This window comes from Ailuropoda melanoleuca, chromosome 12, assembly GCF_002007445.2.
Source record: "Ailuropoda melanoleuca isolate Jingjing chromosome 12, ASM200744v2, whole genome shotgun sequence".
Lineage (NCBI taxonomy): Eukaryota > Metazoa > Chordata > Mammalia > Carnivora > Ursidae > Ailuropoda > Ailuropoda melanoleuca.
In genome coordinates, this window is record NC_048229.1 from 32469988 (window position 1) to 32496911 (window position 26924).

Genomic DNA, 26924 nt, shown 5'->3' on the forward strand with positions numbered 1-26924 from the left:
TCCCCAGTGATTCCTGAGGTTGAGCATTTTTCCATGGATATATAAGCCATCTGAACAGCATCTTTCGTGAAGTGCTATTCAAGTCTTTTGCCCATTTTCCCACTGTTATATATTCTTTTCTTTACTTATTTTAAATTATGCAATACTACATGAATTTCTTGGCCTTGCAAGAAATTAAAATACTCTAGATAAAATTCAGTCTCCATGAAGTATCCAACCCCATCCCACTTACCTCTCCAGAAATGTGTTTTCTTCCAGACCTCTCTATATACTCACATGAACACAGCACAGTATAGTGGCTTGAAGCATTGACACTGGAGCCAGAATGCCTGGACTAGAATATCAGCTCCACCATTTACAATAGCTGTGTCATCTTGGGCAAGTTACTCAACTTCTCTGTGCCTCAATTTCTTCATCTTTAAAATGGGGTTGAGGGGAGTGTGGGTGGCTCAGTGGGGCACCTGGGTGGCTCAGTCGTGATCCCGGAGTCCTGGGATTGAGCCCCACATTGGGCTCCCTGCTCCACTGGGAGCCTGCTTCTTCCTCTCCTTCTCCCCCTGCTTGTGTTCCCTTTCTCACTGGCTGTCTCTCTGTCAAATAAATAAATTAAATCTTAAAAAATAATAATTAATATAATGGGGTTGATAATATTAATATCTAACTCACAGGGTTGTTTTGAGGTTTCAATAAGCAAATTGCTGGGATTCCTGGGTGGCTCAGTTGGTGAAGCGTCTGCCTTCAGCTTAGGTCATGATCCCAGGGTCCCAGGATCAAACCCCACATCAGGCTCCTTGCTCAGCGGGGAGTCTGCTTCTCCCTCTGCCTGTGCTCTGTCTCTCTCTCTCTCTGACAAATAAATAAAATCTTTTAAAAAAATAAGTGAAATCATACATTTGTTCCTTCATGTCTCATTTATTTCACCTAGCATCATGTTTTCAAGTTTCACTCATCTTTAGCATGGATCCGAATTTAATTCCGTTTTAAGGTTGAATAATGTTCCCTTGTATATACCTTGTTTATCCATTCATCTGTCAAGGGACATTTTGGTTTTTTGGCTATTGTGAATGATGCTGCTAGGAACGCTGGTGTACAAGTACTTGAATCCCTGTTTTCAGTTATTTGGAATATAGACTTAGACATAAAATTGCTCTGTTATGTGGTAATTCTACATTTAACTTTTTTGTGGAACCACCAAACTGTTTTCCACGGTGGCTGCACCATTTTCCATTCCTACCAGCAATGTACAAGGGTTCCAGCTTTCCCACATCCTTGCCAACACTTGTTATTGCTTTTTTTGTGCTTGTTTTCTTTTGTTTTTGATGATAGCCATCCTAAATGTTGTGAAGTGGTATCTCATGGTGGCTCTCATTTGCATTTCCCTGAAGACAAATGATGTTGAGCATATTTTCCTATGCTTATATTATATACTCTGAGAAAAACACAGGATCTTTCTGTGATATTCCTCTCTCACTCTCTCCCACCCTCTGTGAAATAAATAAATAAAATCTTAAAAAAAAAACAACACAACAACAACCAAAAAAGAGCCAGCATTAATCGGCCAGCCCTAGGAGTGAGTTATCTGGGAGGCAGATCCTTCAGCCTTAATCAAGCCTTCAAATGACTGCATTCCCAGCTGATGTCTTCTTCTTCTTCTTTTTTTTTTTTTTTAAGATTTTATTTACTTATTTGAGAGACAGAGCCCGTGCGCACGCCTGCATGAGCAGGGGGAGCAGTAGGGGGAGAGGGGGAGGGACAAGCAGACTCCCTGCTGAGAAGGGAGCCCAGCATGGAGTTGGATCCCAGGACCCTGAGATCATGACCTGAGCGGAAGCAGATACTTAACTGACTGAGCCCCCTACGCCCCTCCCCAGCTGATCCCTTGACTGTAACCTCTTGAGAGACTCCAAGACAGAACCACCCAGTTAAACTGCTCCCAAATTCCTGACCCGCAGAAACTGTGTGAGATAAGAAATATTTATTGTTTGCTAAGTAATTTTTCTCAAAGATTTTATTTATCTATTTGACAGAGAGAGAGAGACAGCCAGCGAGAGAGGGAACACAAGAAGGGGGAGAGAGAGAGGAAGAAGCAGGCTCCCAGCAGAGCAGGGAGCCCGATGCAGGGCTCAATCCCAGGACTCCGGGATCACACCCTGAGCCGAAGGCAGACGCTTAACGACTGAGCCACCCAGGAGCCCCTGCTAAGTAATTTTTAAATCTATTTGTATAATGTCCTTTATGTCTATTTCCCCTGCTAGACCATGAATGTTGTCAGGGTGGGGAACAGTGTCTGTTTTTTGATACCTGTTCATTCATTCATTCAGTAAATATTTGCTGAACACCAGACTTGTGCCAGGCTCTAAGCTGAGCACTGGAAATCAGGGTTGGAACTAAGGTGAGGCAAGCAAGGTGTTCAGAAAACAAATTTCAAGGAGATGTTCACTTTCAGACTCGTGCAAGAACTGGGTAAGCACCTAAGAGTGAGTGCCTTTTAAAATTTTACACCTTGGGCACCTTGTTTACCTTATCTCAGTCCCAACCCTATTAGAGATAGAGCAGTGCACAAAACAGAAATAATCCCTTTTTTTCCCCTTGCAATAATTCCATGGCTATGTGTTGGTTCTTCTGTTAATACTATACTTTTAATTTACATTTTTTCTATGATATATTTTGTTTTTATTAGGGTTAAGCCTTCCCTCAGTATCAATAGTAATACTTTGATTGCTTACCAAGTGTCACCATGTTCTAGGTGAGGTAGATACGTTAATAGACAGGGTCCTTGCTCTCAACTACCTAATGGGAGATGTAGACAACACACACACACACACACACACACACACACACACACACACCCCAAATAAAATCAGTAAAAATTGTAATAAAGGCTATTGTTACCACATCAAAGTGGGTCCCCTCCTTGGTAAGTGATAGACAGAGACTACACCAGGTAGAATTACCTCCCAAAGTCATCAGCATTTGTACAAATAAGGTCATGGGGAATAATTTCCAAAGCAGTGACTCCCAGAACAAGGGTAAGCAGGGTCCTTTTATGAGGGCTTGGGACGAATATTTGGAAGGTGATTTTAACATGATAAGGAAGCTGAGGTAACTACTGGGCACCTTCTGATTCATCTGCATAAGCATTTGGTCCTCAAATATTTCTTTTCCTGTTCCAGCAATGCACTAGTTAGTGTCTAAAGGATGAAGTGGAGAGTTAAGCAGAAGCTTCTAGGAGTTTCCTGAGCTTCAGGGGCTCAGGGGGTCTCCCCAGTGACACTATAAAAAATCAAAATAACCTATAGAATTTTGGGGGTGGGAGAAGGGGACCTTTGCATGCAGGATCCTCTATCCACATCTGTGGAATGCTGTTTAAGGTAAAGGGAAAAAAGGCGCCAATCACAAAATGAATGAGGGAAAGCTCTATAGGGAAAGCACAAGTGCAAAGGAAAGTCGCTGAGCGAGGAAAAAGCACTTGGACTATTTGAGTAACTGAAAGGAGACAACTGTACCCTTTGGATAGGAAGTAAGAAGACCCCTACTACCTGATGTATAACAATGAGCATTCATGATATTAACTTGTATTTATTGGGCACTTACTATATGTCAAACACAGTGATAAGTACTTTGGAAACTTACCAAAGCTTTAAAACAACCCTGCCGACATGACCCCTTGATCACTCCTGTTTACAGATGAATAGAATTAAGAGATGAAGTTGTCCCAAAGTCCCCCAGCTAGGAAATGCCAAGGAAGGATTTGTACACAGTTCTGGCTCTCAAAATCGTTCTCTTAAACCACTGTCCATCTCCCACAGGGAAACACTCCACATATTTTCAACAAAGCACTAGGTGAGCGCGGAAAGAGTTACATTTCGAGCTCCCGCAGCGCAGTTTCTTACTTAAAACTACTGTTTCCAGCATGCCCTTCTCGCCTTGGGAGGATGGGGGGGCGGGGGCGGGACACGCAGGGCTACCAGAACTACATTTCCCAAAAACGCAATTCCCCGTGGCTGGCTGTCACGCATGTCTTAACTGTAGTCCTCGGAAGAGACATTCAACCGCAACTCCCGGCATGCATTCAGGCTCAGTATCTTGTGGTGGGAAAAGGACCGTCGCGCGGCATGTTGGGAAGCGGGACCAGCCCTTTTCCCAGGCTTGCAGCCGGGCTGAGCGAACGCATTCTTGAGACTACAGTTCCCAGTGGGCTGTGCGCAGAGGGCGGGCATACATTTTATAGATATCTTCTGCCGGAAGTCCGCTCTAGTCCTGGGTCCCCTAACTGCTGCGAGAGCCCGAGCTGCCCAGGAGCCGCGGGACCGGGGCCGCTGGGGTCCGGACGGGGGTCGCCATGGTAACGGGGGCGCGCCCACGTTGGGGCCGGGCGGAGGGTGGGTCCACGTGCAGGTACTCGAGGCTCGCTCGGGTACTGACAAGCCTCCCCTGCCGTGGTGCGATGGTTTGGGCCGGGCGCGGGCTCTCAGGATTGGGGCTGACTGGAGGCCCGGGAAAGGGGAAGCTGGGCGGTGATTCCAGGCGCGGGAGTGCAGCAGGGGTCTCGCAAGCCAGGGGACATTAGAAACCGGGTGCCAAGGGGAGAGGGCTGTGCGGGAGGGAGACATTGGAGATGACTGAGGGTTGGGAGTAGAAACGGGGAGGCAACTCGAGAAGCGGGATCTCAGAGGCGGGGGAGGGGGATTGCAGGTGGGGCGGGGGTGTCCCAAGAGAAGGACGCGTCTCAAGGGATCTCGGGGAGTGTGGCAGGATTGTTGGAGAATGGGAGACACTGGGATTGGAGAGAAGGGGTCTTTAGAAGCCGGAAGCTGACATTGAAGGCAGAGAGGGGGTGTTGAAACGGGAGGGGTACCGTTGATGAGAAAGAGAATCTCAGGGGGAGGAGACTGGGCACTGGAGACGGGAAGTAGGCTACTGTAGGGAGTGGGGCTTTAGAGTTAGGGGAGGTATGCTGCAAAGCAGGAGAAGGCTTGGAGGTAGGGAGTGGATATTTGAAACGGATGGGGAGCAGTGGAACAGGACTTCCCAAGAAGAGGCGTCTTGGGTAGGGAGCGGGGCATGGAATCTTGAGAGATGGGGCTGGACCTTTTGGAGCAAGGATTGGGCTTTGGATTTGGCTCCCCTCCCCCAGGTGGGTCTTTGGACCATAAGGAAGGATTCTTTCGGGAGCTGGAAAAAGAGATGAATGGAGGTGGGTGTCAGAACAAGGAGGGAGTCTCCCCCACAAACAGGGTCCTGGGAGGCAACGTGTGACCTTTGGCACAGGGGAGGAGGCCTTGGCATCAGAGGAGTGATGTCCCAAGTAAAAAGCCTTCTGAGGCCTGAGAGAGAGGATTGAAACCCAGAAACTGGAAGTCAAAAGGGAACAACTTGAGGGGAGGGGGCTTGGAGACAGGGAAGGTTTGGGGGCATCCAGAGGGGACATCAGAGGGGTGAGGATGTGGGAGGGAAGAGACCTCTCAGGGTAGATTCCCAGAGGTGGAGAGATTCTAATTGGGAGAAGAAATAGGAGGAGATGTTATAAGGGAATTTGGGGGTAAGAGGCAGGGCTCTACCTCAACCCTTTTGGCTCTCCTCCCTGTATGCCCCATATATCTCTGGCTCTGCCCTCAGGTTGTGGCTGCCTGGTGGGGTTCCCCCCCCTCATGCTCCTGCCAGGCCCATGCTCTTTCCCTTCCTCCCGGGACCCCTGGCCTGCTGGGAAGTGGTTTTCCCTGGCTCAGCAGAAGGAATTCTTGGAAGGAGAGTGTAATATCCTGTTCCTGTCCTGCTTGATTGTTTGGGGGAGGGGGGATAGAATATAGGAGAATGAGGCTTAGGAAAGAGAGTGGACCCGCAGGAATGGGTAGGGGCTCCCAGAGGGTAAAAGGGTCCAGAGCAAAGCCTTTGGGCTCCCAGCTGTGCTTTGTGGCTCTGAGACTTCCTTTCTCTGAACCTTGCTTTCTTCATCTATAAAATGGGTATACACAGTCTCAAACAGAACTGGGCCCGAAGACCTGGGTGAACTTGGGCCTTGGTTTTCTTTCTTCTTTTTTTTTTTTTCAATTTATTTTTATTTTTTTAAAAGGTTTTATTTATTTATTTGAGAATTTGAGAGAGAGAGCACGTGTGCACAGGATTGGGGGGAGGAGCAGAGGGAGAGGGGGAAGCAGACTCCTTGCTGAGCAGGGAGCCCCATGCCTGGCTCCATTCCAGGACCCCACCAGGATCATGACTTGAGCCAAAGGCAGACGATTAACCAACTGAGCCACCCACGCACCCCGGGCCTTGGTTTTCTTAAAGTCAAATGATGGTGAATTCTAATACCACTAAGAACTAACACTTGCTGGTCACTGTGCTATACCCCTTATGTTTATTAACCTGTGCAACTGTCTTATGAGGGTGGTGTTCTCATTATGTCCATTATACAGAAGAAGAAACTGAGGCCCAGAGAGGCTAAGTGACTTGCCCATGGGCATACAGCCAGGAGTGCCAGGATCCACTCAGGCTCTAGAGTCCGTGTGCTTAGCCACTTGGACAAATGCGTCTCTGTCTTCGTAGCTCATTATATTGAGCGCTCAGTATGTACTAGGCACCGTGCTAAGCTCTTCTGGCATTAAGTCGTTCCGTTTTCATAGTAACCCTAGGAGGGTTGACCTGGCTTTTCAGAATCATAAAAACAAATTTCCTAGCCCTCACTGCTGATAATCAGAGGTGACACAGAGCGCATGATCTGAGCCAGGCACTGTTCCAGGTACTTTTCATATCTTGTTTTCATCTCATCACACTTTTAGAGGCCCTATTTTCCAGGTGGGTAAACTGAGGCACCAAGCAGTTACATCACTTGAGAAGTAGCAGATGCTTTGGGAAACTACTTAGCGGTGGCTGAAAAAGTTAGATGTAGCAGTACCATGTGACCCAGCGATTCCCCTCCTAGGTATATAGCCAGGAGAAATGGAAACATATGGCCATGTTAAAGCTTGTCTGCTAATGTTCATAGCAGCCTTATTTATAATCACCAAAAAGTGGAAATGACCCAAACGTCCATCAACTGATGCCTAGATAAACAAAACGAGGTATATCCATCCAGAGGGACATTAATTCCACCATAAAAAGAAAGAAAACAGAGACAAGCTACAACGTGGGTGAACTTTGAAAACATTGCTGCATGAAAGAAGCCAAATACAAAAAGGCCACATATTATATGATTCTATTTATATGAAATGTCCAGAACAGGCATATCCGTAGACATAGAAACATTATTGGGCTGGGGTGGGGGGCGGGGGAGTGGCTGCTAACGGGTGGGAATTTCTCTTTGGGGTGCTGAAAATATTCTGGAATTAGTAGTGATTTTTGCACAATTGTATGAGTATACGAAAAACCCATTGAACTGCACACATCTTCAACGGGTGAACTTTTAAGAATTTGTAAGTAAAAAGAAGGAAAAGGGGGATCTCCAGGATTCAGACCAAAGAAGTCTAAACTCAAACAGTTTTTTTTTAAGTTTTTATTTATTTAAGTCATCTCTACACCCAGTGTGGGGCTCGAACTCATGACCCCAAGATCGAGAATCGCACGCTGCTCTGACTGAGCCAGCCAGGTGCCCCTGAAACTCAAACATTTCTTGAGTGCCTGCTGTGTGCCAGCTACTAAATTAAATTTATAAACATTTAACCCGCGAGATACCCTGCCAATGGATCTTCTAAGGAAACTTATTTTGCCGGTGGGGAAACTGAGGCTGAGGGGGCAGATCCTTTGTCCCAAGGTCAAGCAGACAAGAGGTCGTGGAGCCTGGGCCTCAGGGCCCTGGAGCTGACGGGGGAGTTGACCTGTGGAAGCTGTCTTTCCCCTGGGGTGTTGGGACCTGGGGCAGGAATGCGGGGCCTGGCTGGCCTGACCATCCCCCAGCGGGGATGGGGGGGGGCCGTGGGGTGGGACACTCAGCACTGGCCAGCTCTCCCTGCTGCTCTCACTTCCTCTTCCTCCTCCTGCCCCCAGATCCGCTTCATCCTCATCCAGAACCGGGCGGGCAAGACGCGCCTGGCCAAGTGGTACATGCAGTTCGATGACGATGAGAAGCAGAAGTTGATCGAGGAGGTGCATGCCGTGGTCACTGTCCGAGATGCCAAACACACCAACTTCGTGGAGGTGATGCTCCCCCCCATGCCTCCCGCTCTCGCCTTTTTCCTTTGACCGGCCTTGCCAGCCTCCTGCCCAGGCTGTAACTGCAGGGACCCCTCAGATCCGCTTTCCTTCCTACGTTCATTCCCTCAACAGGCTTTTGCTGTCTTCCTTCCTTTTTGGGGAACTTTTCGTTGTGGTAATTTTTTTTTCTTTTTTTTAAGATTTTATTTATTCATTAGAGATAGAGAGTGTGAGCAAGAGAGTGCAAGCAAGCCGGGGGAGCAGCAGAGGGAGAGGGAGAAGCAGGCTCCCCACTGAGCAGGGAGCCCCATGCCGGGCTCGATCCCAGGACCCTGGGATCATGACCTGAGCTGAATGCAGATGCTTAACCCACTGAGGCCACCCAGGCGCCCCTCGTTGTGATAATTTTCTTTTTCTTTCTTTCTTTTTTTTTTTAAGCTTTTCTTTTTAAGTAATCTCCACTCCCAGTGTGGGGCTCAAACCCACAACCCTGAGATCAAGAGTCGCATGCTGTACTGCCTTAGCCAGCCAGGTGGCCCTCTTTGGTCTCCTTAAATCAAGAAGGCCCTGTCTTTAATTCCCGTGGCATCTGCCGGGCTGGTTGTCCTGTAAATTCAACACATATTTCTCAGAGGGTCTGCTGTATGGCAGGCACTGTTCTAGATGCAGGAACAGAACAGACCTGAGTCCCTGGCCGGGGAGAGCTGATGTTCTGGTTGGAGGGAGACTGAGAGTAAAGACAGCGTCTGGCGGGTGGTGAGAGGTGCCAGGGAGAAAAAGCAGCTGCCATGGGAGATGGAGGTGCTGAGGTGCGTACATGGGGGGTTGGGATGCAGGTGTGAGTGACTTCTGTAGGAAGTCTGGAAAAGGTAACATTGGAGCCAAGGCCTGAAGGAGTTGAAAGAGTGGAAGGAGAGGATATCTGAGAGGGAGCACCCCAGACCCAGGGAACAGCAAGTGCAAAGGCCCTGAGGTAAGAACATACTGGGGAGTTCCTGGAATAGCAAGAAGGCCTGCATGGCTGAAGTGCTGTAAGCCAGGGAGGGGGAGGGGGGCCGATGCGCTCAAAGAGATAACAGGGCAGATGGCGCAGGGCCTCCTGGGCCTTGGGGCGGACCTGAGCTCTTATGAGTGAGGTGGCAGCCTCGGGAGGGTTTTGAGCAGAGCGGGGGGTGTGGGCCGGCTTCGGAAAGAGCAGGTTGAGGTATCTGTTCCCACCCCAGCGGAGAATCTGGGAGGGAGTGATGAGTCAGAGTGCAGAGAGAGGGCAGGAGGCCGTGATGTGAAAGGTTCTGCACACAGAGGGCAAGAAAACTGCGGGACTTACCAGGGGAGGGACAATCGACAGAGAGGAACAAAGGAGAGAAGAGAAGCCGTATCTAGGGGTGGGAGATGAGGAGGCAGAGGAAAACCAGGAGATCGGGGGGTCCCGGCAGCCTAGAGAAAAGGTTTTCCAGGAGGAGGATGGGATGGGGGGCCTTGCAGGGAGTGGGATGGGGGGTGAGAGCAGGCAGAACAGGTGCAGGACAGAATGAGGGGGTGGATGCCCGCTCCCCTGGGGTGTCCTGCTGCCAGTGCCATGTGGCCTCCTGCACCAGTGCTGAGGGACCGGGAGCGGGTCAATGAGGCAGGCTGGTCAGGTGAGAATGTCACATGGGGGCCTGACACCCAGATCTTAGGTTCCTCCTGATCCCGGGCCATTCACTCATTCATTTGTTCATCCGTGCATTTATCTGCCACCCACTCTCAGTGCACCTCCATTCACAGTGGGAACAGAGATGGCCCCTTGAGCAACACAGACCTGTCCCCAGATCACGACAACCCTGAGAGGGTAGGGCTGGGATGGAGCAGCTGGCTGGGAGGAAGGCCCCTGACTCAGCCTGAGGGTCAGGGAGGGCTTCCTGGAGGAGGACTTGTGAGAGCAAAACCAAAGGCTGAGTAGCCAGTGAGAAAGGCCCAGGCCACCCAAACCTTCTTCCCTCTCGTTTGTTCATGACTACGCATTCTGTTCTGCCTGCATTACTCTCCTATTGCTGTGCTGACAAATTACTACGAACGTAGTGGCTCAAAACCACCCAGTTTGTTGTCTTAAACAGTTCTTGAGGTCGGGTGTCCAGAACGGGTCAGCAGGGCTGGGTTCCCTCTGCAGGCTCTCGGGAGAGTGGGTTTCCTTGTCTAAACCTGCTTCTTGAAATCTCTCTCCCCGACCCACACTCTCTTGTCTTCCTTCCTCTTTCCCCTTCGGGGACCCTTGTGATTACTCTGGGCCCATCTGGATAACCCAGCATCCCCCCATCTCAAGATCCTTAGCTTAAATCACACCTGCACAGTCCCCTTTGCCATGTGAGGTCACCTGTTCTCAGATTCCAGGGATTAGGGTGTGGACCCCTTCCTGTGCAGGGCCCTGCTGGGGACACAGTGGTGATGGCTGGGGACGCAAGCCCACTGGCAGGGGGAGTACAGACGGGTGACCAGCCGTAGCCTGCAGGAAGAGACTTATCTGGGAGTATGTGGCCGGAGAAGCCATGAAGGTGGGGGGTGTGTCCCTGAGAAGCCTGCAAGTTTACAACCAAGGCGTTGGAGTGAGTGGGGAGGGTGAGAGCAGGAGAGAGAATTTCAAGTAAAGAAGAGTGGCGCTCAGTGTCAGATCCTTCCAGGGTCACACCAGCTGTGAGTCGGTGGTGGCATATCCGGATGGTTTTCCTGTTCACTCGGCCTGTCTTAAACGCTCTCCTCCAGAGCACGGGCCTTCCAACATTTGATCGTGTGTCTGTATCAGTTAAAAAAAAAAAAAAAAAGTAGGGGCTCCTGGTTGCCTCTATCAGTGGAGCGTGCAACTCTTGATCTCGGGGTCATGAGTTCAAGCCCCGTGTTGGGTGTGGAGCCTACCAAAAAAAAAAAAAAAGGTAGCATTTGTACCCTGATACGTGGTTATTAAACCGTGTATTATGTGCAGGAAGTACTACAGTAATGTTAGAAAACGTACTCGAAGTATAGAAATTAACGGAAGAATGAGCTGGGGAAAAAAAAGGCATAAAAATCAGGGACTAATGTTGGCTTTTGCAGTTGCCACCAGGTGGCGACAAAACACACACGGGCCAGACCCAGCGCTGGGACTTGCAGATTTGGGACAAAGACACTGCGCTTAGCAAACCCGTGTGCATGTTTGTATCTCTCTCTCTCTCTCTTTTTTTAAGATTTTATTTATTTATTTGTCAGAGAGAAAGAGAGCGTGCACAAGCAGGGAGAGCAGCAGGCAGAGGGAGAATCAGGCTCCCCGCTAAGCAAGGAGCCCGATGTGGGGCTCCATCCCAGGACCCTGAGATCGTGACCCAAGCTGAAGGCAGATGCCCAACCAACTGAGCCACCCAGGTGCCCCTGTGTCTGTCTCTTTATCTTCTTCCCCATGCGTATAAGATTAGAGTCTGGGGGCGCCTGGGTGGCACAGCGGTTAAGCGTCTGCCTTCAGCTCAGGGCGTGATCCCGACGTTATGGGATCGAGCCCCACATCAGGCTCTTCAGCTATGAGCCTGCTTCTTCCTCTCCCACTCCCCCTGCTTGTGTTCCCTCTCTCGCTGGCTGTCTCTATCTCTGTCGAATAAATAAATAAAATCTTAAAAAAAAAAAAAAAAGATTAGAGTCTGCGTCCTTGGCCCATACGTATTTATTCCTGGGTTGTTTATGTGCATTAGCGTAGAAATATTTCTATTTTATATTACGGTTCAAAGTCAGGCTGGGATTGTCCTGGTTACAGGCAGTGACTGCACTGCCCAGCACAGAGCCTGCCTTACAGGTGGCGTTTGTGGAATGATTGCATGAGTTAGTTCCAGGCTAAGGAGTGCAGCTTTCTCCAGAGCACAAGCAGGGAGCCACAGAAAGGGGAGTGTGGATATCATGGAACACCCCAGCCTCCCCCTCGCTCTCGGATTTTTCTCACAAGCTGTTCGCTCTGCCTGGAGCACTCCTGCTCCTCCTCCAGGTCTCAGTCCAGATGCCCCCTCCTCCAGGAAGCCCTCCTGAATCAGTTGCCCTGGGAGATGACTGAGGATGACTCTCCACTGGACCGGGAGCCCTGGCAGGGGAGGGCCAGGGGTGTGTCAGGCACCTCTGTGTCCCCAGCACAGGGCCAGACAGAGCAGGGCCTCAGGGACCACGCGTGGGGTGAAGGACTGACTCTTTTGGCTCTGCATTGCCCAGCCCGCTGGGTCCTGGGCATGCCGCGTAGCTGACGGCCTCTCTGCCCCGCAGTTCCGGAACTTCAAGATCATTTACCGACGCTACGCCGGCCTCTACTTCTGCATCTGCGTGGACGTGAACGACAACAACCTGGCCTACCTGGAGGCCATCCACAACTTCGTGGAGGTGTGTACGCTTGGGGCCTGCGGCCCCGGGGGCGGGGCCTGGAGTCCCCGGAACCACGCCTCCTCTCCCCGTCTCCCCGCGGCCGGGCGGTCTCCCTCCGCCCCTCCGCCCATCCGCCGAGGACCCTCTGCCCGCGGGTTCCTCCTTCTCCCTCCGCCTCTGTCGGGTCTGTCTTTTCTGCCATCCTTTTCTGTCGCTATCTGATCGTCCTTGTTCTTGTTTCTGCCTCTGTCTTCGTCGNCCCTTCCTTCCCCCCCCCCCCCCCCCCTTCCTCTCGGTCCGTCTTCCGCCGTCTCTTTCCGATGGTGACCTTGGCTCCCTTCCCGAATGTCTCCCTCTGCCTGGCTCTCACCATCTCTGCCTTCTCCCCCAGGTCTTAAACGAGTATTTCCACAACGTCTGTGAACTGGACCTGGTGTTCAATTTCTACAAGGTGGGCTCCTGGTGAAAAGGATGGGGGAGAGGGCAGGAGCGGGGAGGGGAGGGGGCCGCCCAGCATCTCTGCTGATGGCTGGTGCCTGACTCTCAGGCGTCAGAGTCCCCGGCTTCCCAGCTTCAGATCCGCACCACCGTTGCAGTGGGGATGGTGAGGAGGGGGGTGCCCTTCCCTCACGCTGGGGTCGCCCCCTGCCGTCCCTTCGCTCAGGTTTACACGGTGGTGGACGAGATGTTCCTGGCCGGTGAGATCCGAGAGACCAGCCAAACGAAGGTGCTGAAACAGTTGCTGATGCTGCAGTCCCNCCCCCCCCCGCGTCCAGGCCGGGGCCGCCCGGCGCCCTCCCTTCTCGGTCCAGGAGGAAGGCCCCAGCTGGGCCGGGGCCTCCGGGGAGGAGACTGCACCCCACTGCCTCCTGGCCTAGCTACGGCAGAGGCCACCTCGTGTGTACCGAGTAACCATGCCGTTGTCGTGTGACGCTGTGAGTGCGTGTGTGGAGCCCCCAATAAAACCGTGGTCCCGCCCGGCCTGTGTCTTTGAGCCCTTGCCCATCTGCCCTAGGAGCTGCCCTGGGACTCCCTGCCATCGGTGTGTCAGTGAGCCGGTCAACAAACGTTCGCACCTGCGACTGCCCACAGAGGGGCCCCGAGCCTGGAAGGGGCGACAGATTTAGACCCCGAGCCCTTGCTCCCGAAATAATAACACTCCCGGCCAACACCTAACAGCGCTGAGCGTTCCCAAGTATTAGCTCCCCTAATCCTCACAAGATCCCGAGGAAAGGACTGTCAGTATCCCCACTTTCCGGGTGAGTTCACTGAGCCTTGGGAAGATGAAAAGACCTGCCCAAGGTCACGTAGCTATAGTGGCGAAGCCAGGTTTGTTCTCAGCCCAGGCGGGTGGCTCGGGAATCCTCGTTATTAACCCCCAGGCTGGACGGCTGTCCTTTTGCCTCCGTTCCTCATCTTGGAAATGGGTTGATAATAGTTTTGATCTCACAGACGGTGCTTGAGGGTGAAGTTAATGCTGGGAAGGTTTAGGACGTGCCTGGCATTAGCACACGTTCGCTCTGCAGAGATTAAGTAGGCCTGCTGCGTGCAGGGCCCGTCAGAGACACGGGGCGCGCCTACAGCAGTGGCCAGCAAGCACTCGCTTTGCTGATGATTATTTTAGACGTGGGAATCAGGCTTGCAGAGGTGAATGGCTTTATGGGCACAACCATTACAGCACTGTATGCGATCCTCACTGCTGCTGCAACGGGTTATAGCTTGAACCGACAGGGATTGGCCACTGACCACCAGTGGAGGGGTGAGGGGGGTGGAGGCGGGCCAGGGAGAGGCCGGATCCGCAGCTGGGTGAGGGGGTGGGAGCTGGTCATGGGAATGTGCTGAGGTTATCAGGACGTGGCGAGTGTGAGTTTCCTGCAGCTGCTGTGACACGTGGACACAAAGTGGGTGGCATGAAACGAGAACTCGATCCCCTCACTGTCCTGAGGCCTGGAAGCCTGAAATCAAGGTGTCAGCAGGGCCGAGCTCCCCCCCAGTGCTCTAAGGGAGGATCCTTCCTTGCCTCTTCCCTCCTGACATCCCCTGGCTGAGAAACCCCCCCCCCCAGTCTCTGCCTACATCTTCCCAGGCTCTTTGCTCTGGGTCTGTACCTCCTCCTTTCCTTTCTCTTATAGGCGCACTTGTCATTGGACATAGGGTCCACCAGTATGACCTACGTGATTTCATCTCCAGGTCCTTTAACACAATTACATCCTCAAAGAGCCTTTTTCCAAATAGGGTCACATTCACCAGCTCCAGGACGTGGACATGTTTTGGGAGGGCACCACCCTCAGTCACTAGAGTGAGTCTGAGATACCTCGGGTCATCTAGGAAAGGCGGTCAGGAAGCCTTTGAACACGCAGGCCCAAGGCTCAGAGAGGGGAGGGTGCGGGGAGCGTTCTGTGTATCCAATAAATGTTTCTTGGGCACCTGCTGTGTGCCAGTCACTGTTAGCCCTGGGCGGGGGTACCACAGTGAGCAGGACAGGTCTCCCGAGGGTGATGGGGCAATGCGAAATTAAGCAAGTCAATAGCTGGTGTGTCACAAAGTCAGACGTGCTGTGGAGGCAAGTGAAATAGTGAGGAGGCAGAGAAGGCTGGCAGATGGCTCTGCTGTTCTTGATGATGGTCAGGGAAGCCTCTCTGGGGAAGGTGACCCCGAGCTGAGGGTGAAAGGGGCGAAGGAATGAACCATGGGAGATTTGAGGGGAAGACTCTTCCAAGCAGAGGGAATAGCAGGTGCAAAGGCCCTGAGGCAGAACATGCAAGGAGCCCAGCATGGCAGGAACAGAGTGGGCGAAAGGGAGAGTGGAGGTGATGTGTTCAGAAAATAAAGGGATTGTGGGCGGTGGGGGAGAGGGGAGGCAGATGGCAGCGAGCCAGACCCGCTGTGGTGGGGACACTGGGTTTATTCTGGGTGAGATGAGAGCCACAGGAGGGAGTTTTTGATGGGGGGTTTGGGGGGGAGGGTGGTAACATCTTTACTGAGATATAACTCACATACCATACTATTCACCCTCTTATAATGTACAATTCAGCAGTTCTCAGTATATTCACGGGCTTGTGTTACTGTCACCACTATCAATTTTAGAATATTTTCATCACCCCAAAAAGAAACCAGTACACTTAGCTATCACCCCTCAACCCCCCGTCACCTTTCTCCAGCTCTAGGAAATCGACCAACCCACCCAGCCTCTTTCTGTCTCTGTGAATTTGCCTGTTCTGGACATTCCACAGAAATAGAATCATACCATACGCCTGGCACGAGAATGTCCTGAGCCAAGGAGAGACGGTAAGCTGCTAAATCTTATTTCAAGAAGTTAAGGGTGGGGGGCGCCTGGGTGGCACAGCGGTTAAGCGTCTGCCTTCGGCTCAGGGCGTAATCCCGGCGTTATGGGATCGAGCCCCACGTCAGGCTCCTCTGATATGAGCCTGTTTCTTCCTCTCCCACTCCCCCTGCTTTGTGTTCCCTCTCTCACTGGCTGTCTCTATCTCTGTCGAATAAATAAATAAAATCTTTAAAAAAAAAAAAAGAAGTTAAGGGTGGGAGCCGAGAAGCCAGGCTTCTGGGCACGTTTTGAAAGTGGAATCAGGATTTGCTGACAATCTGATGCAGGCTGAGAGAGAAATCAAGGAACGCTCCGTATATTACAGCCTAAGCACCTGCGACCACCGGAATCTCCTTTTCCAGGAGCGCAGAGGCAGTGGAAAGAATATGTCAAGTCTGCGCTCTTGGGTCTCCACTGAGGTGGCCGTGGTTACGCGGGTCTGGAGCTCAGGAGAGAGGTCCGGGCTGGAGATGGACGTTTGAAAATCGCTGGACCACTGACGGTATTTACTGCCAGTAGGTCTCTGAGGTCACCAAGGGGGTAGGCGTGAAGAGAGAGAAGCGATTTCCAGACTGGGGGGGAGGGGAGGAGGAAAGGAGAAATCAAAGCTTAACAGAGAAGGAACGGCCAGCAAGAAAGAAGGAAAGCCATTCAGCACAGCCTGATTCAATCAAGGGGAAAAGGGGGCTCAAGAGGAGGGTGCCACTCAGATCACTACACCCTGATCAGAATGGCTCCTTGATGTGTCATCCTTGTGCAGGGGGCCATGCCAACCTCTGGATCCTTCCACTTGCAGTATGTGTGCTGCCCAAGCGAGCCCTGGGATGGCTCATTGAGAAACACCTAATGCCCGCGAGCCCTCAGAGCACTGGCAACTCCGTGCTTTGCTGGCGGGAACGCGAAATGGTGTAGCTTTTCTGGAAAACAGGCGGCCAGGTTCTTCAAAGTTAAACATTATACTGACCTTATGACTCAGCAATCCCACGCCTACTTGTTTGCCCAAGAGAAAGAACATTTATGGACCAGATCTCTACGGGAGCTCAAGAGATGTGAAAATCTATGTTCGCACCAAACCTTGGATGTGAACGTTCATGGCAGCCTTATTCATAATAGCCAAAAGGCAGAGACCACTCAGGCACCCACCCACTGAGGAATGGATACATAAGGTAAAATAAGGTATGGTCTAGCCACACAAGGGAATATTCTTCATCCATGGAAAAGGAATGGAGCACTGAACCATGCTATCATATGGCTGAACCTGGAAAACACTATGCCAAGGGAAAAAAACCTAGTCCATGTATTGTCCTAGACCATGTATTGTAGGATTCCATTTATAGGAGATTTCCAAATAGACCATATGGACAGAAAGTAGATAAGCACTTGACTAGGGATCAGGGGAGCAGAAGTTGGGGGTTGATCGCTAAAGGGTACAGGGCATCTTTCTGGGGTGAGGAAAGTGTTCTAAAATCAGTGGTGGTGTAGTCGCACATCTCTATGAAGATACTAAAAATCATCGAATTGTACGCTGTAAATAGGTGAATGGAATTAGGACGTGAATTCTATCTCAATAAAGCGGTTATAAAATAAATAAATGAATGAAATTTACCTCGCAGTTGCAAATGGGGGAAAAAAGCCCTCACATGGCTATTTGTAGTGGTGTTTGGTTTGTTTGTTTGTTTAAGATTTTATTTATTTATCTGAGAGAGAGAGAGCACGAGTGGGGGGGGGGGCAGGGAGAAGCAGACTTCCCGCTGAGCCGGGAGCCCGACCCAGGGCTCTGGGATCATGACCTGAGCTGAAGGCAGACACCCAACCGACTGAGCCACCCAGGCACCCCCAAAAGGATGAACTTTAGCGTATGCAAATTCTAGCTCAATAATCTGACTTTCAAAAATGCTCCTGAAAAAAAAAAAAAGGTACTCTTGAAGCTCAAATGTTGGCCAGCTGATGAACAGACAACCAAACACGTATCCATACAATGCAACGTTATTCAGCCCTAGAGAAGAAAGAAATCTGGACACATGCTACTACGTGGGTGAACCCCGAAAACACGCTGAGCGAGGGAAGCCAGACACAGAAGACCCCATAGCGTAGGATCCCATGCCTATGATATGTCCAGGATAGGCAGGTGCACAGAGATGGAAAGCAGACTAGTGGTGCCAGGGGCTGGGGGGGGAACGGGAGTCACTGCTCAGCACATAGGGGGTTTCCTTTTTGGGGGGTGATGGAAATGTTCTGGAGCTAGGTGGTGATGGTGGTCATACAGTCTCGTGCATATATGAAAAATAACTGAATTGCGCACTTTAAAAAGGTGACTTTTAGGGTATGGGAATATACCCCTATTTTTAAAAGAAAAAAAAGAGGGGTGAGCAGCTGGCTCAATAGGGACAGCACGCGATTCTTGCTCTTGAGGTTGTGAGTTAGAGCCCTATGTTGGGTGTAGAGATTACTGAAAATAAAATCTTTAAAAAGAGAGGGAAGAGAAGAGGGAAGAGAAGAGGAGGGTAGAGGAAAAAAGAAAAGGAAAAAAAAGAAGAAAAGAAAAGAAAAAAGGAAGAAAAAGAAAAAAGGAAGGAAAAGAAAAGGCTTCCAAGGGGTCACATCAGAGAAGAGCAGAGAATTGGCCACTGGATTTGGTAAAGTGGGGTCAGTAGCGAACAGAGCAGGGCCGGTGGAGGGGTGAGGGTGAAGTCTGTTCCACAGACCCATCAGAAATGGTTTCTGGAGAGCCTGTGAAAGAGGATGAGGGCACGAGCTCCTAGAAACTCCTTGGAGGAAGTGTTGCTATGAAAGAGAACAGTGCAGGGGCTGGAGGGGGTTGTGAGATCAGCAGATGGGGATTGTTTTTAAAATGGACAGGCGCCTGGGTGGCCCAGTCGGTGAAGCGTCCGACTCTTGATCTCAGCTCAGGTCTTGACCTCAGGGTCATGAGTTTGAGCCCCGAGTTGGCTGGGTATGGAGCCTGCTTTAAAAAAAAGAAAGAAAGAAAGAAAGAAAAGGGACAGCGTCACAGTGTGCTTGATGCAGATGGGATGACGCAATAGACAAGGAGACAGCTGAAGGCACAGGAGAGTGGGTGTGTGTCGGGGGAAATCCGGGCCACCAGGAGGCAGTGGCCCATTCCTGGGAACAGCTGGGAAGCCAGGGTAGCCACCTGCCATTTCTACACTTCGGCTGGTTGCTGCCACGTGGACACATGGGCCCAGTAGGGCTAGATCTTCTGATTTTTCTCTTTGTTTTAAACCGTATTCATTTCTTTATTTTTAAGTAGGCTCTGCTTCCAATGTGGGGCTTGAACTCACAACCCTGAGATCAGAAGTCCCATGCTCTACTGATTGAGTCGGCCAGACGCCCCTAGATCATCACCTTCTTCCCCTTCTCCTTCTTCAAGATTTTATTTATTTATTTATTTATATTTATTTATTTATTTGAGAGAGAGCGGAGGGGAGGGGTAGAGGGAGAGAGAGTTCCAAGCAGAGGAGCCCGAAGTGGGGCTCAATCTCATGACCCTGAGACCATGACAGAAACCAAAACCAAAGTCAGCTGCTTAACCAACTGAGCCACCCAGGCGCCCCTCTGTGGGCCTTTCTTAAAACAGGCCCAGGAAACTCAAACATGTGGGAAAACAAAGCTACAAGAAAAGGCAAGATCATTTTGAGGAGGAGTACGGAAGGGCTTGCCGAACCAGAAATCAAGTTCGTCATTATTCAGCCTCAGCCCACTAAGAGACCATGGTATCTGTGTAAGATGAGACAAGCAGATGAGCAGAAAAGAACAGACAGCCCAGAAGAGACCCATACATTCATGGAGATTTCATAGGAGACAGAGAAGTAGCTGCCTTTCAGATCAAGGGGGAAGGATGTGGGTTATCCACATGGGGCTATCTAGAAAAGACTGCATTGAAAGTAAAACCTCTGGACATCAGAAGACACTATAAACAGAATGAAAAGAGGAGCCACAAGCTGTGAGAAGGTATTTGCAACACAGGTAACTGACAGAGGGATTCATGTCCACAATATGTAAAGAACTCTTACCAATCAATAAGAATGAGACAACTGAATGAAAACAGTGGGCAGAAGAGGGACGGGAAAATGGCTCCAGAAGTCCCGAAGATGGGGAAAGGAGGCAGGTTGTGCACATGGGGTGGGACATCTCTGCCTCACACCATACAGGGAATATCTGAGAGGTGGCCTGTCTGTAGTTATTAGCCATGTGAGCGAAGACAGGCCCAGCAGAAGGGTGTGGGAGCTTCATTAACCTGGTTGAGAATGAGTTCAAGGTAAAGATGGGAGAAATTCTTTCTGACCTGAGGAAGGGAGAGGCTGGCCCAGCCCAGAGGGAAAACATGGGGTGGAAGCAAAGCTGACTCCGTGCCCAACACCTGCCTGAGTCTTGTCAAGGTTAGCCAGAGTGGGTCAGCCTTGCCTTTCCTTCCCTGTGATGCCTGCACTTGGCCGACAATGTCTCTGTAACTGACAGAGCACAGGCCAGCCATTTCTGGCATCCAGCTAGATACTAAGTGCTTCCAGTAGCCTGTTTCCTTGAGCAGCATAGAAACCACCATCCTTCCAGGCATGCAAGCTGGAAACTTCGAAGGGATTCATGACTCATCTCGGCTTCTCGCATCCCACATCCCAGGCAGCAGGAAATCCTATTGGCTTGACCTTCAGAATGTATCCAAAGTCTGACCCCCACAGCTACCACCCTGGTTCCAGCACCATCATCTCCCACCCTTAGTCATTGCGAGTACTTTCTTGCTGCTGCCGCCCTGCCCTAGTCCCCAACAGAAAGTTCCTCACGTGGTAGCAGAATCCATTCACAGTAAGTGCGCAATGTCTTTTCCCTCTTTGGATCCCTCCTGTGGACTCACGACACCCCTGTCCTCCCTCTTTCTTCCCCCCCACCCTCTCTCCCCTGCTCACTCTGTTCCGTGCACACCGGCCTCTTTGCTGTTCCTTGACCCGATGAGGCACCGTCCTGCCTCAGGGCCTTTGCACTTGTCCTGCCTGCCTGGGACACTCTTCCCAGATATTTGCGTGCCTTATTCTCTTACCTCTTTCAAATCTCTGCTCAGATGTCACGTTCTCAGTCAGGGCCTTCTTGACCTCACCATAGAAAATAGTTGTCCTTGGGTCGCCTGGCTGGCTCAGTCAGTAGAGCACTCGGCTCTTGATCTGGGGGTTGTGAGTTCAAGCCACGCATTGGGCATGAAGCCTACCTTAAAAAAAAAAAAAAGATAGTTATCCTTCTCTTCTATACCATATCACCACCTGTCTCATAACCTGTTTTATTTCTTGATTTCCTTCCAGTGCATTTATTTAACACCCGTTGACACATTGTGTGTGTGTGTGTATATATGTGTGTGTGTCCCTTGAGACTAGAGTGTCAGCTCCACAGGGCAAGGACAGCTGCCTTGGTCATTGCTGTATTCCCATGTCTACAGAGTTGTTGCTCAAGAAATATTCCACAAATGCACAAATGAATCCTCTCCACAGCTCTAAAAGGTAGGGACTCTTTCTCTCCCATTTTACAGATGAGAAGACTGAGGCGCAGAGGGAGACCGTCACCTCCGAAAGCCATCCAGCTCCCGTCTGTTGAGTTCTCGCTGCCGGGCAGGCTCTGTACTCAGCCCTGGCCGTGCAGGTTCTCTGGCAGAGTCCAGATTGTCTCCCCCTTGGGGCAGGTGAGGGCCATGAGACTCGCAAAGGTGAAGTCACTTAGGCGGGGTACACTGCCATAAAGTGGCAGATCGGGGATCAGAGCCGGCCTGGGGTCAGGACCATCCTTTTACGTTTAGCTGCCGGTGAGGCGAGGCAAGCGGGTGTCAGAGGCTGAGCCAAAAGACTGAACATCCTCATTCCAGGTGTTCTTGCTTGTTTTTCCTTATCAGCTTGTTGGCTCACCCTATGCCCTCGTGCCCCACCCCATGCACACACCTGCATTTATTTTGAAGCAAATCCCAGGTGTCACACCGTGCAGCTGCATGTCCCTTGGTATCCCAGCAGCCTTAGAATCGCCGGCTCTTCACACACTAAAAGTCATAAAATCACAGCCTTGTCGACCTCTGGAGGTGGCACCATGACCTCCTCAGGGCTGACTTGCTCTGCGGGATTTCTTAGAGTCCTGACCACTGAAGCCAAACGGCCCTGGTTTCGAATCCAGCTCCCTCGCTCCCCCCACACCGTGCAGACTCCAGAGAGAGTCTCAGTTTATTCATCTGTCAAATGGGGGCGCTAACAAAAGTCCCTACTTCAGAAAGCTGTTGGGAGGTTTGCATGAGTTGATATGGGTCAGGCACTTAGAACAGATCTGTCCGCAGATGAACAGATAAACGAAATGTGGTCCAGCCACACAGTGGAATATTCTTCAGCCATAAGAAGAAGTGGAGCCGTCATCCGTGCTCACAGCGTGGCCGAGCCTTGAAAATGTTTCGCCAAGTGAAAGAAGCCAGACACGGAAGCCACAGAGTGTAAGACTCCATTTGTACAAAAACTGCAGAAGAAGCAAAAATATAAAGACAGCAAGTAGAGTAGCGGTTGCCAGGGCCTAGGAAGGATGGAGAGATTGGGGAGTGATGGCTAAGGGGTGCGGACTTTCTTCCAGAACGATTTCATCACCCCCAAAATTGATGGTTGCATACTGTGTATATATCAAAAGCCACTGACTTGTACACTTTCATCTCCCAAGTTACATGTCATGTGATTGCATTTATATACGTGACAAAATTCTAGAGATGTAGAACAGATCAGTGGTCACCAGGGGCTCAGAAGGGGGTGAGCGCAGAGAACATGGACTGGCTGTATCAGGTGGCGGGGGCGTCACCCTTGTGATGAAATGTTCTGTATCTTGACTCTGTTGGGTGTTGGTGTCCTGCTGTGATACTGGACCTTCCATCCTCATTACTTGCGGATTTCGTGTTTGTGAATGTAAATATGGAAAAACCCCCAAGGTCCGTACTGGCGGCCCTTTCTCGGTCATTCCCAGACATGCACAAAACAACAGAACACTCGAGTCGCCTGACACACACATTCCCAGTTGAGGTTGAACAGGGCAACGCTCTGCCTTCTCCTTGCAGCTCCCACGCTGTAAACAAGTGTCCTTTTCACGGTCTACTTAATGCCGCATTTTTCACATTTTTGTGCTTTTTGTTGGCGATTTTGCTGTTTAAAATAGCCCCCAAACCTAGTGCTTAAGTGCTGTCCAGAGTCCCTACGCGCAAGAAGGCTGGGATATGCTTGGGCAGAAAATTGGTAAGATTTTTACATGTGGGAGATGAGCTCAGCTCAGGCTCCTATAGAGCCGTTGGCCTGAGTTCAACGTGAGGGAATCAACAACGGATATTACGTAAGGGGTTTTTAAAAAGAAACACACAGGAAACAAGGTTACATATTAATGGTTTCATGAACATGTTGTAACCAGAAGCTGTCAGAACCTAACCCTGTACTTCCCTCCCCCCCACTCCCCCCAGAAGAGGTGGTTCAGTATTCGCTAACTCAGCATTTGCGGCAACTTTATAGAACATCACTGAGCGAATGAAGAGACTCCGCTGTACTATAGTTTTAAAACATGTTCCCGCTGGAGGAAACTGGGTAAAAGGCACACAGGATCTTTCTGTATCACTTCTTAAAACTGCAATGTGCCTCTATAATTATCTCAGGATAAAAAGTTTAATTTAAAAAACGGGGGTGGGGGCGCCTGGTGGTTCAGTTGGTTAACTGTCTGCCTTTGGCTCAGGTCATGGTCCTGGGGTCCTGGGATCCTGGGATCGAGACCCTTGTCAGGCTCCCTGCCCAGCAGGAGTCTGCTTCTGCCTCTCCCTCTGCCTCCCCTCTCATGCGCTCTCTCAAATAAATAAATAAAATCTTAAAAAAATTTTTTTTTAAATAGAGGAAGCAATGCTCACCCCCGCCCCTCCGGGAGCCAGGAGAGAAGCCACTATTTACCTGTAAAGTTTTCAGCAGTGAGGGATGTGGTCAGAAAGCTTTTTGAATGAGTGAGCCTAGTTCCATATTAAATTATTAAGTAGCCTGCAACTCTTTGGGTGCAAGCTAAGGAAAAATGATCCAAATGATTCTAACGGCACATAACCAAAAAAATATCACAGGAAAAAAATATCAGTACTTTGGTGATAAAAAATAACACGCTGTCCTGTACTACTGAAAACAGCTTTTGTTATCGCTAGACCACACACATACCCACATACCCTGATTTTGGAGACTTATTTATTTTTCCAACAAACACTTCCTGAGTACTTGCTGTGGCCCTACCCTGTGCTGGGCAGTGCTGGGGACACAGAAGTGACCAAGATACTTCCAGCCCTGCCTTCATGGGGGTTCTTGGTCCGGGGTGGAGATAGATCCATCCCTGGATGGAGATGACCCAGACTGGGTCAGGACCGGGAGAGGGGACCCCAGGAGGCTGGGGGATCCCAGAGTGGGTGTTGGACCTGGCCTGGAGGGAGAAATCAGAGAGGGCTTCCTGGAGGAGGGGATCTGAGCTAAAAAGGATGAATAAACACAAGCCAAAAGGAAGAGGGGGTAAGGCAGGAGTTCCTGGAGAGGAATGCAAAAGTGCAAAGGCCAGGAAGAAAAGGGCAAGTGACGCTACCCTGGGGAAATGACAATATTTCTGTGGCTAGAGTATTATGGGAACAATAATAGCAAAGACTTAAAAAAGCGTCTATGTCCCAGGCCTTCTATGCACTGTGCACAAACTATCTCATTCGCTCCTCACCGTCACCCTATGATGCCATCTTCCAGTCGCATCACCCTATGAGGAGGGCCTGATTTAGAGGAAACAGGGAAAAGTAAATGACTCCGCCAAGGTCACACCACTGTCAGCAGTGGATCTGTTAGGTAGAAGGAGCTAGACAGGACCAGTGGAAGGAATGCGGGGAGGTAGAGTCCCCACGTCCTTGAAGGGGAATGATAGAGACAGACGCTGGAGGCCAGGACCGTGATAAAGAGGCTACACATTATAAGCCTAGGGCTCAACATCCTGACCTTGTGCCTTTCAAGACCTTGCGGCCGACAGATCCCTAGCGACAGGGGCAGGATATGCGCTCTCCTCTTCCACGGTTGCCCCACGGTAACTCCTCGACTCCTGTTAATATATTTACATTGCGGTACGGCCCCGCCCCATGGAGCAAGGCTGCTGGGACTGTTCCGGGACACACCTCGTTCGGTCAAAAACGCCGCCTCCCAACCTGTGGGAGGAGTTTCCCAAAGAATTGGAAGCAGCTTCCGTTAGAGACCACCTCCCCCCCGCCCCCCACCCCGACGACGTTCTGGCTCCTCTCAGAGCAGAGAGACCCGATAATATCCCGTCCCAAAACAACCTAGGGGCGGGTTCCACCTGGCGGCACCTGCCCGCCCTCCCACCTTGACAGTGTACTTCCGCTTTAATAAACCGCTGTGCTTGCTGCTTCCCTTCTGGCTGTCTTCATTCTGAGCGCAGATCCCCCACATAAATCTGGGGAATGCAAGGACCGAGACCTCCCTCCACACGGCGCAGACCCTCCCCCCCCCCCCCCCCCCNCCCCGTCGCAGATGGAATCACACCCAGGCGATCTGACTCTGAGTCTGGCCTTTAACTACGGTGTACTTCAGAAAGCACAAAGGATGTGGGAAGAGGCAGGGCTGGAGGGGTGAGTGGGGGAAGAGGGAGTCACAGCCATGAGCTTTGTCTCAAGGTACTGGGGAGCTATGGAAAGTTTTTTTTTCTCTAAATAAACTTTTATGGAGGTACACAAATTATCCCCAAATTTAGCAAATTTAAAACAACAACAACAGGATGTGTTTAAGTAGGCTCCATGTCAAGCGGGGAGCCCAATGAGGGGCACGAACTCGCAACCCTGAGATCAAGACCAGAGCTGATATCAAGAGTTGGATGCTTAACGGACTGAAGCACCCAGGTGCCCCTAAAACAATAAACGTCTATCTCACACAATTTCTGGGGGTAAGGAATCCAGGAGTGACCTAGCCGGGAAGTTGTGACTTAGGGTCGGCATGAGGCTGTAGACGAGCTGTTTGTTAGGCCCATCATTTGAAGACTCCGCTGGGTCTGGAACATCGGCCTCCAAACTCACTCAGTGATTAAGGATTACGCCTCGGGGGCGCCTGGGTGGCACAGCGGTTAAGCGTCTGCCTTCGGCTCAGGGCGTGATCCGGCGTTATGGGGTCGAGCCCCACATCAGGCTCCTCTGCTATGAGCCTGCTTCTTCCTCTCCCACTCGCCCTGCTTGTGTTCCCTCTCTCGCTGGCTGTCTCTATCTCTGTCAAATAAATAAATAAAATCTTTAAAAAAAAAAAAAAAGGATTAAGCCTCGGTTCCTCGGTGACTGTTGTCTGGCCGTCTGGCCCTCTCCTCGTGACACGTGTCGATGTCACCAAACAAGGAGGCCGGTAGACGGGACTGGCTCGAACACCCAGCAGCCTAGAGGAGCGAACCCAAACCTGAGCCTCAAGGCGAAGACATGGAAACCGAAGGACAGCCAATCACAACCAGCTTTTCCAAAGAAGGTAGAAGCCCAGGGACAGCCAATCAAATGATTTCCTTGCTTTGCTTCCGGGTCTTCTCTACCAAAGTCTTTCCGGGGTCGGGTCCCTGGGGGGCTCCTAACTCCTGCCGGCTTGGCGCTGCCCCTTTGGCGTTGGGTTTTGCTCAGATCAACTCTTAAAATGTTTAACATGCTTCACTTTATCTTTTAACACATGGCAGCTGGAATCCTCCAGAGCAGCAAATCCTCCAATTTGGAAGGTGAAATCTTTTTATAACCCAATCTCAGAAGTGATGTTCCGTTAGTTCTGGTATATTCTACTCCTTGCAAGTGACTTCCTGGGTCCAGCCCACACTCAGAGCTGCCCCTACCCACAAGGGACGGTATTACAGTCTCATAAATATAGTTGGGAGGGGCATCTGGCTGGCTCAGTCAGTAGAGCAGGCGGCTCTAGATCTCCGGGTCCTGAGTTCGAGCCCCATGTTGGGTGGAAAGATTGCTTAAATAAACTTTAAAAAAAAGGAAGTATATTTGGTGTTAGTCCCTTTTCCCGGCACAGGCTCCTAAAACCCTTGAGATTTCCTGAGAGATAAGGATGTTCTTTTCATCACCCCTGTTTGTGCTAAT

General features: G+C 50.7%; 1 protein-coding gene across 1 annotated transcript; it reads left to right on the forward strand.

The window, feature by feature from the left end:
- Window positions 1–4187: 4187 nt before the first annotated feature.
- Window positions 4188–13228, forward strand: AP2S1 (adaptor related protein complex 2 subunit sigma 1; the record flags this gene model as incomplete). Its single annotated transcript, XM_002923044.4, has 5 exons — window positions 4188–4345; window positions 7984–8133; window positions 12379–12492; window positions 12866–12925; window positions 13139–13228. Coding segments are annotated over exons 1-5 (417 nt in total), but the record flags the coding sequence as incomplete, so codon positions are not given.
- Window positions 13229–26924: the final 13696 nt, after the last annotated feature.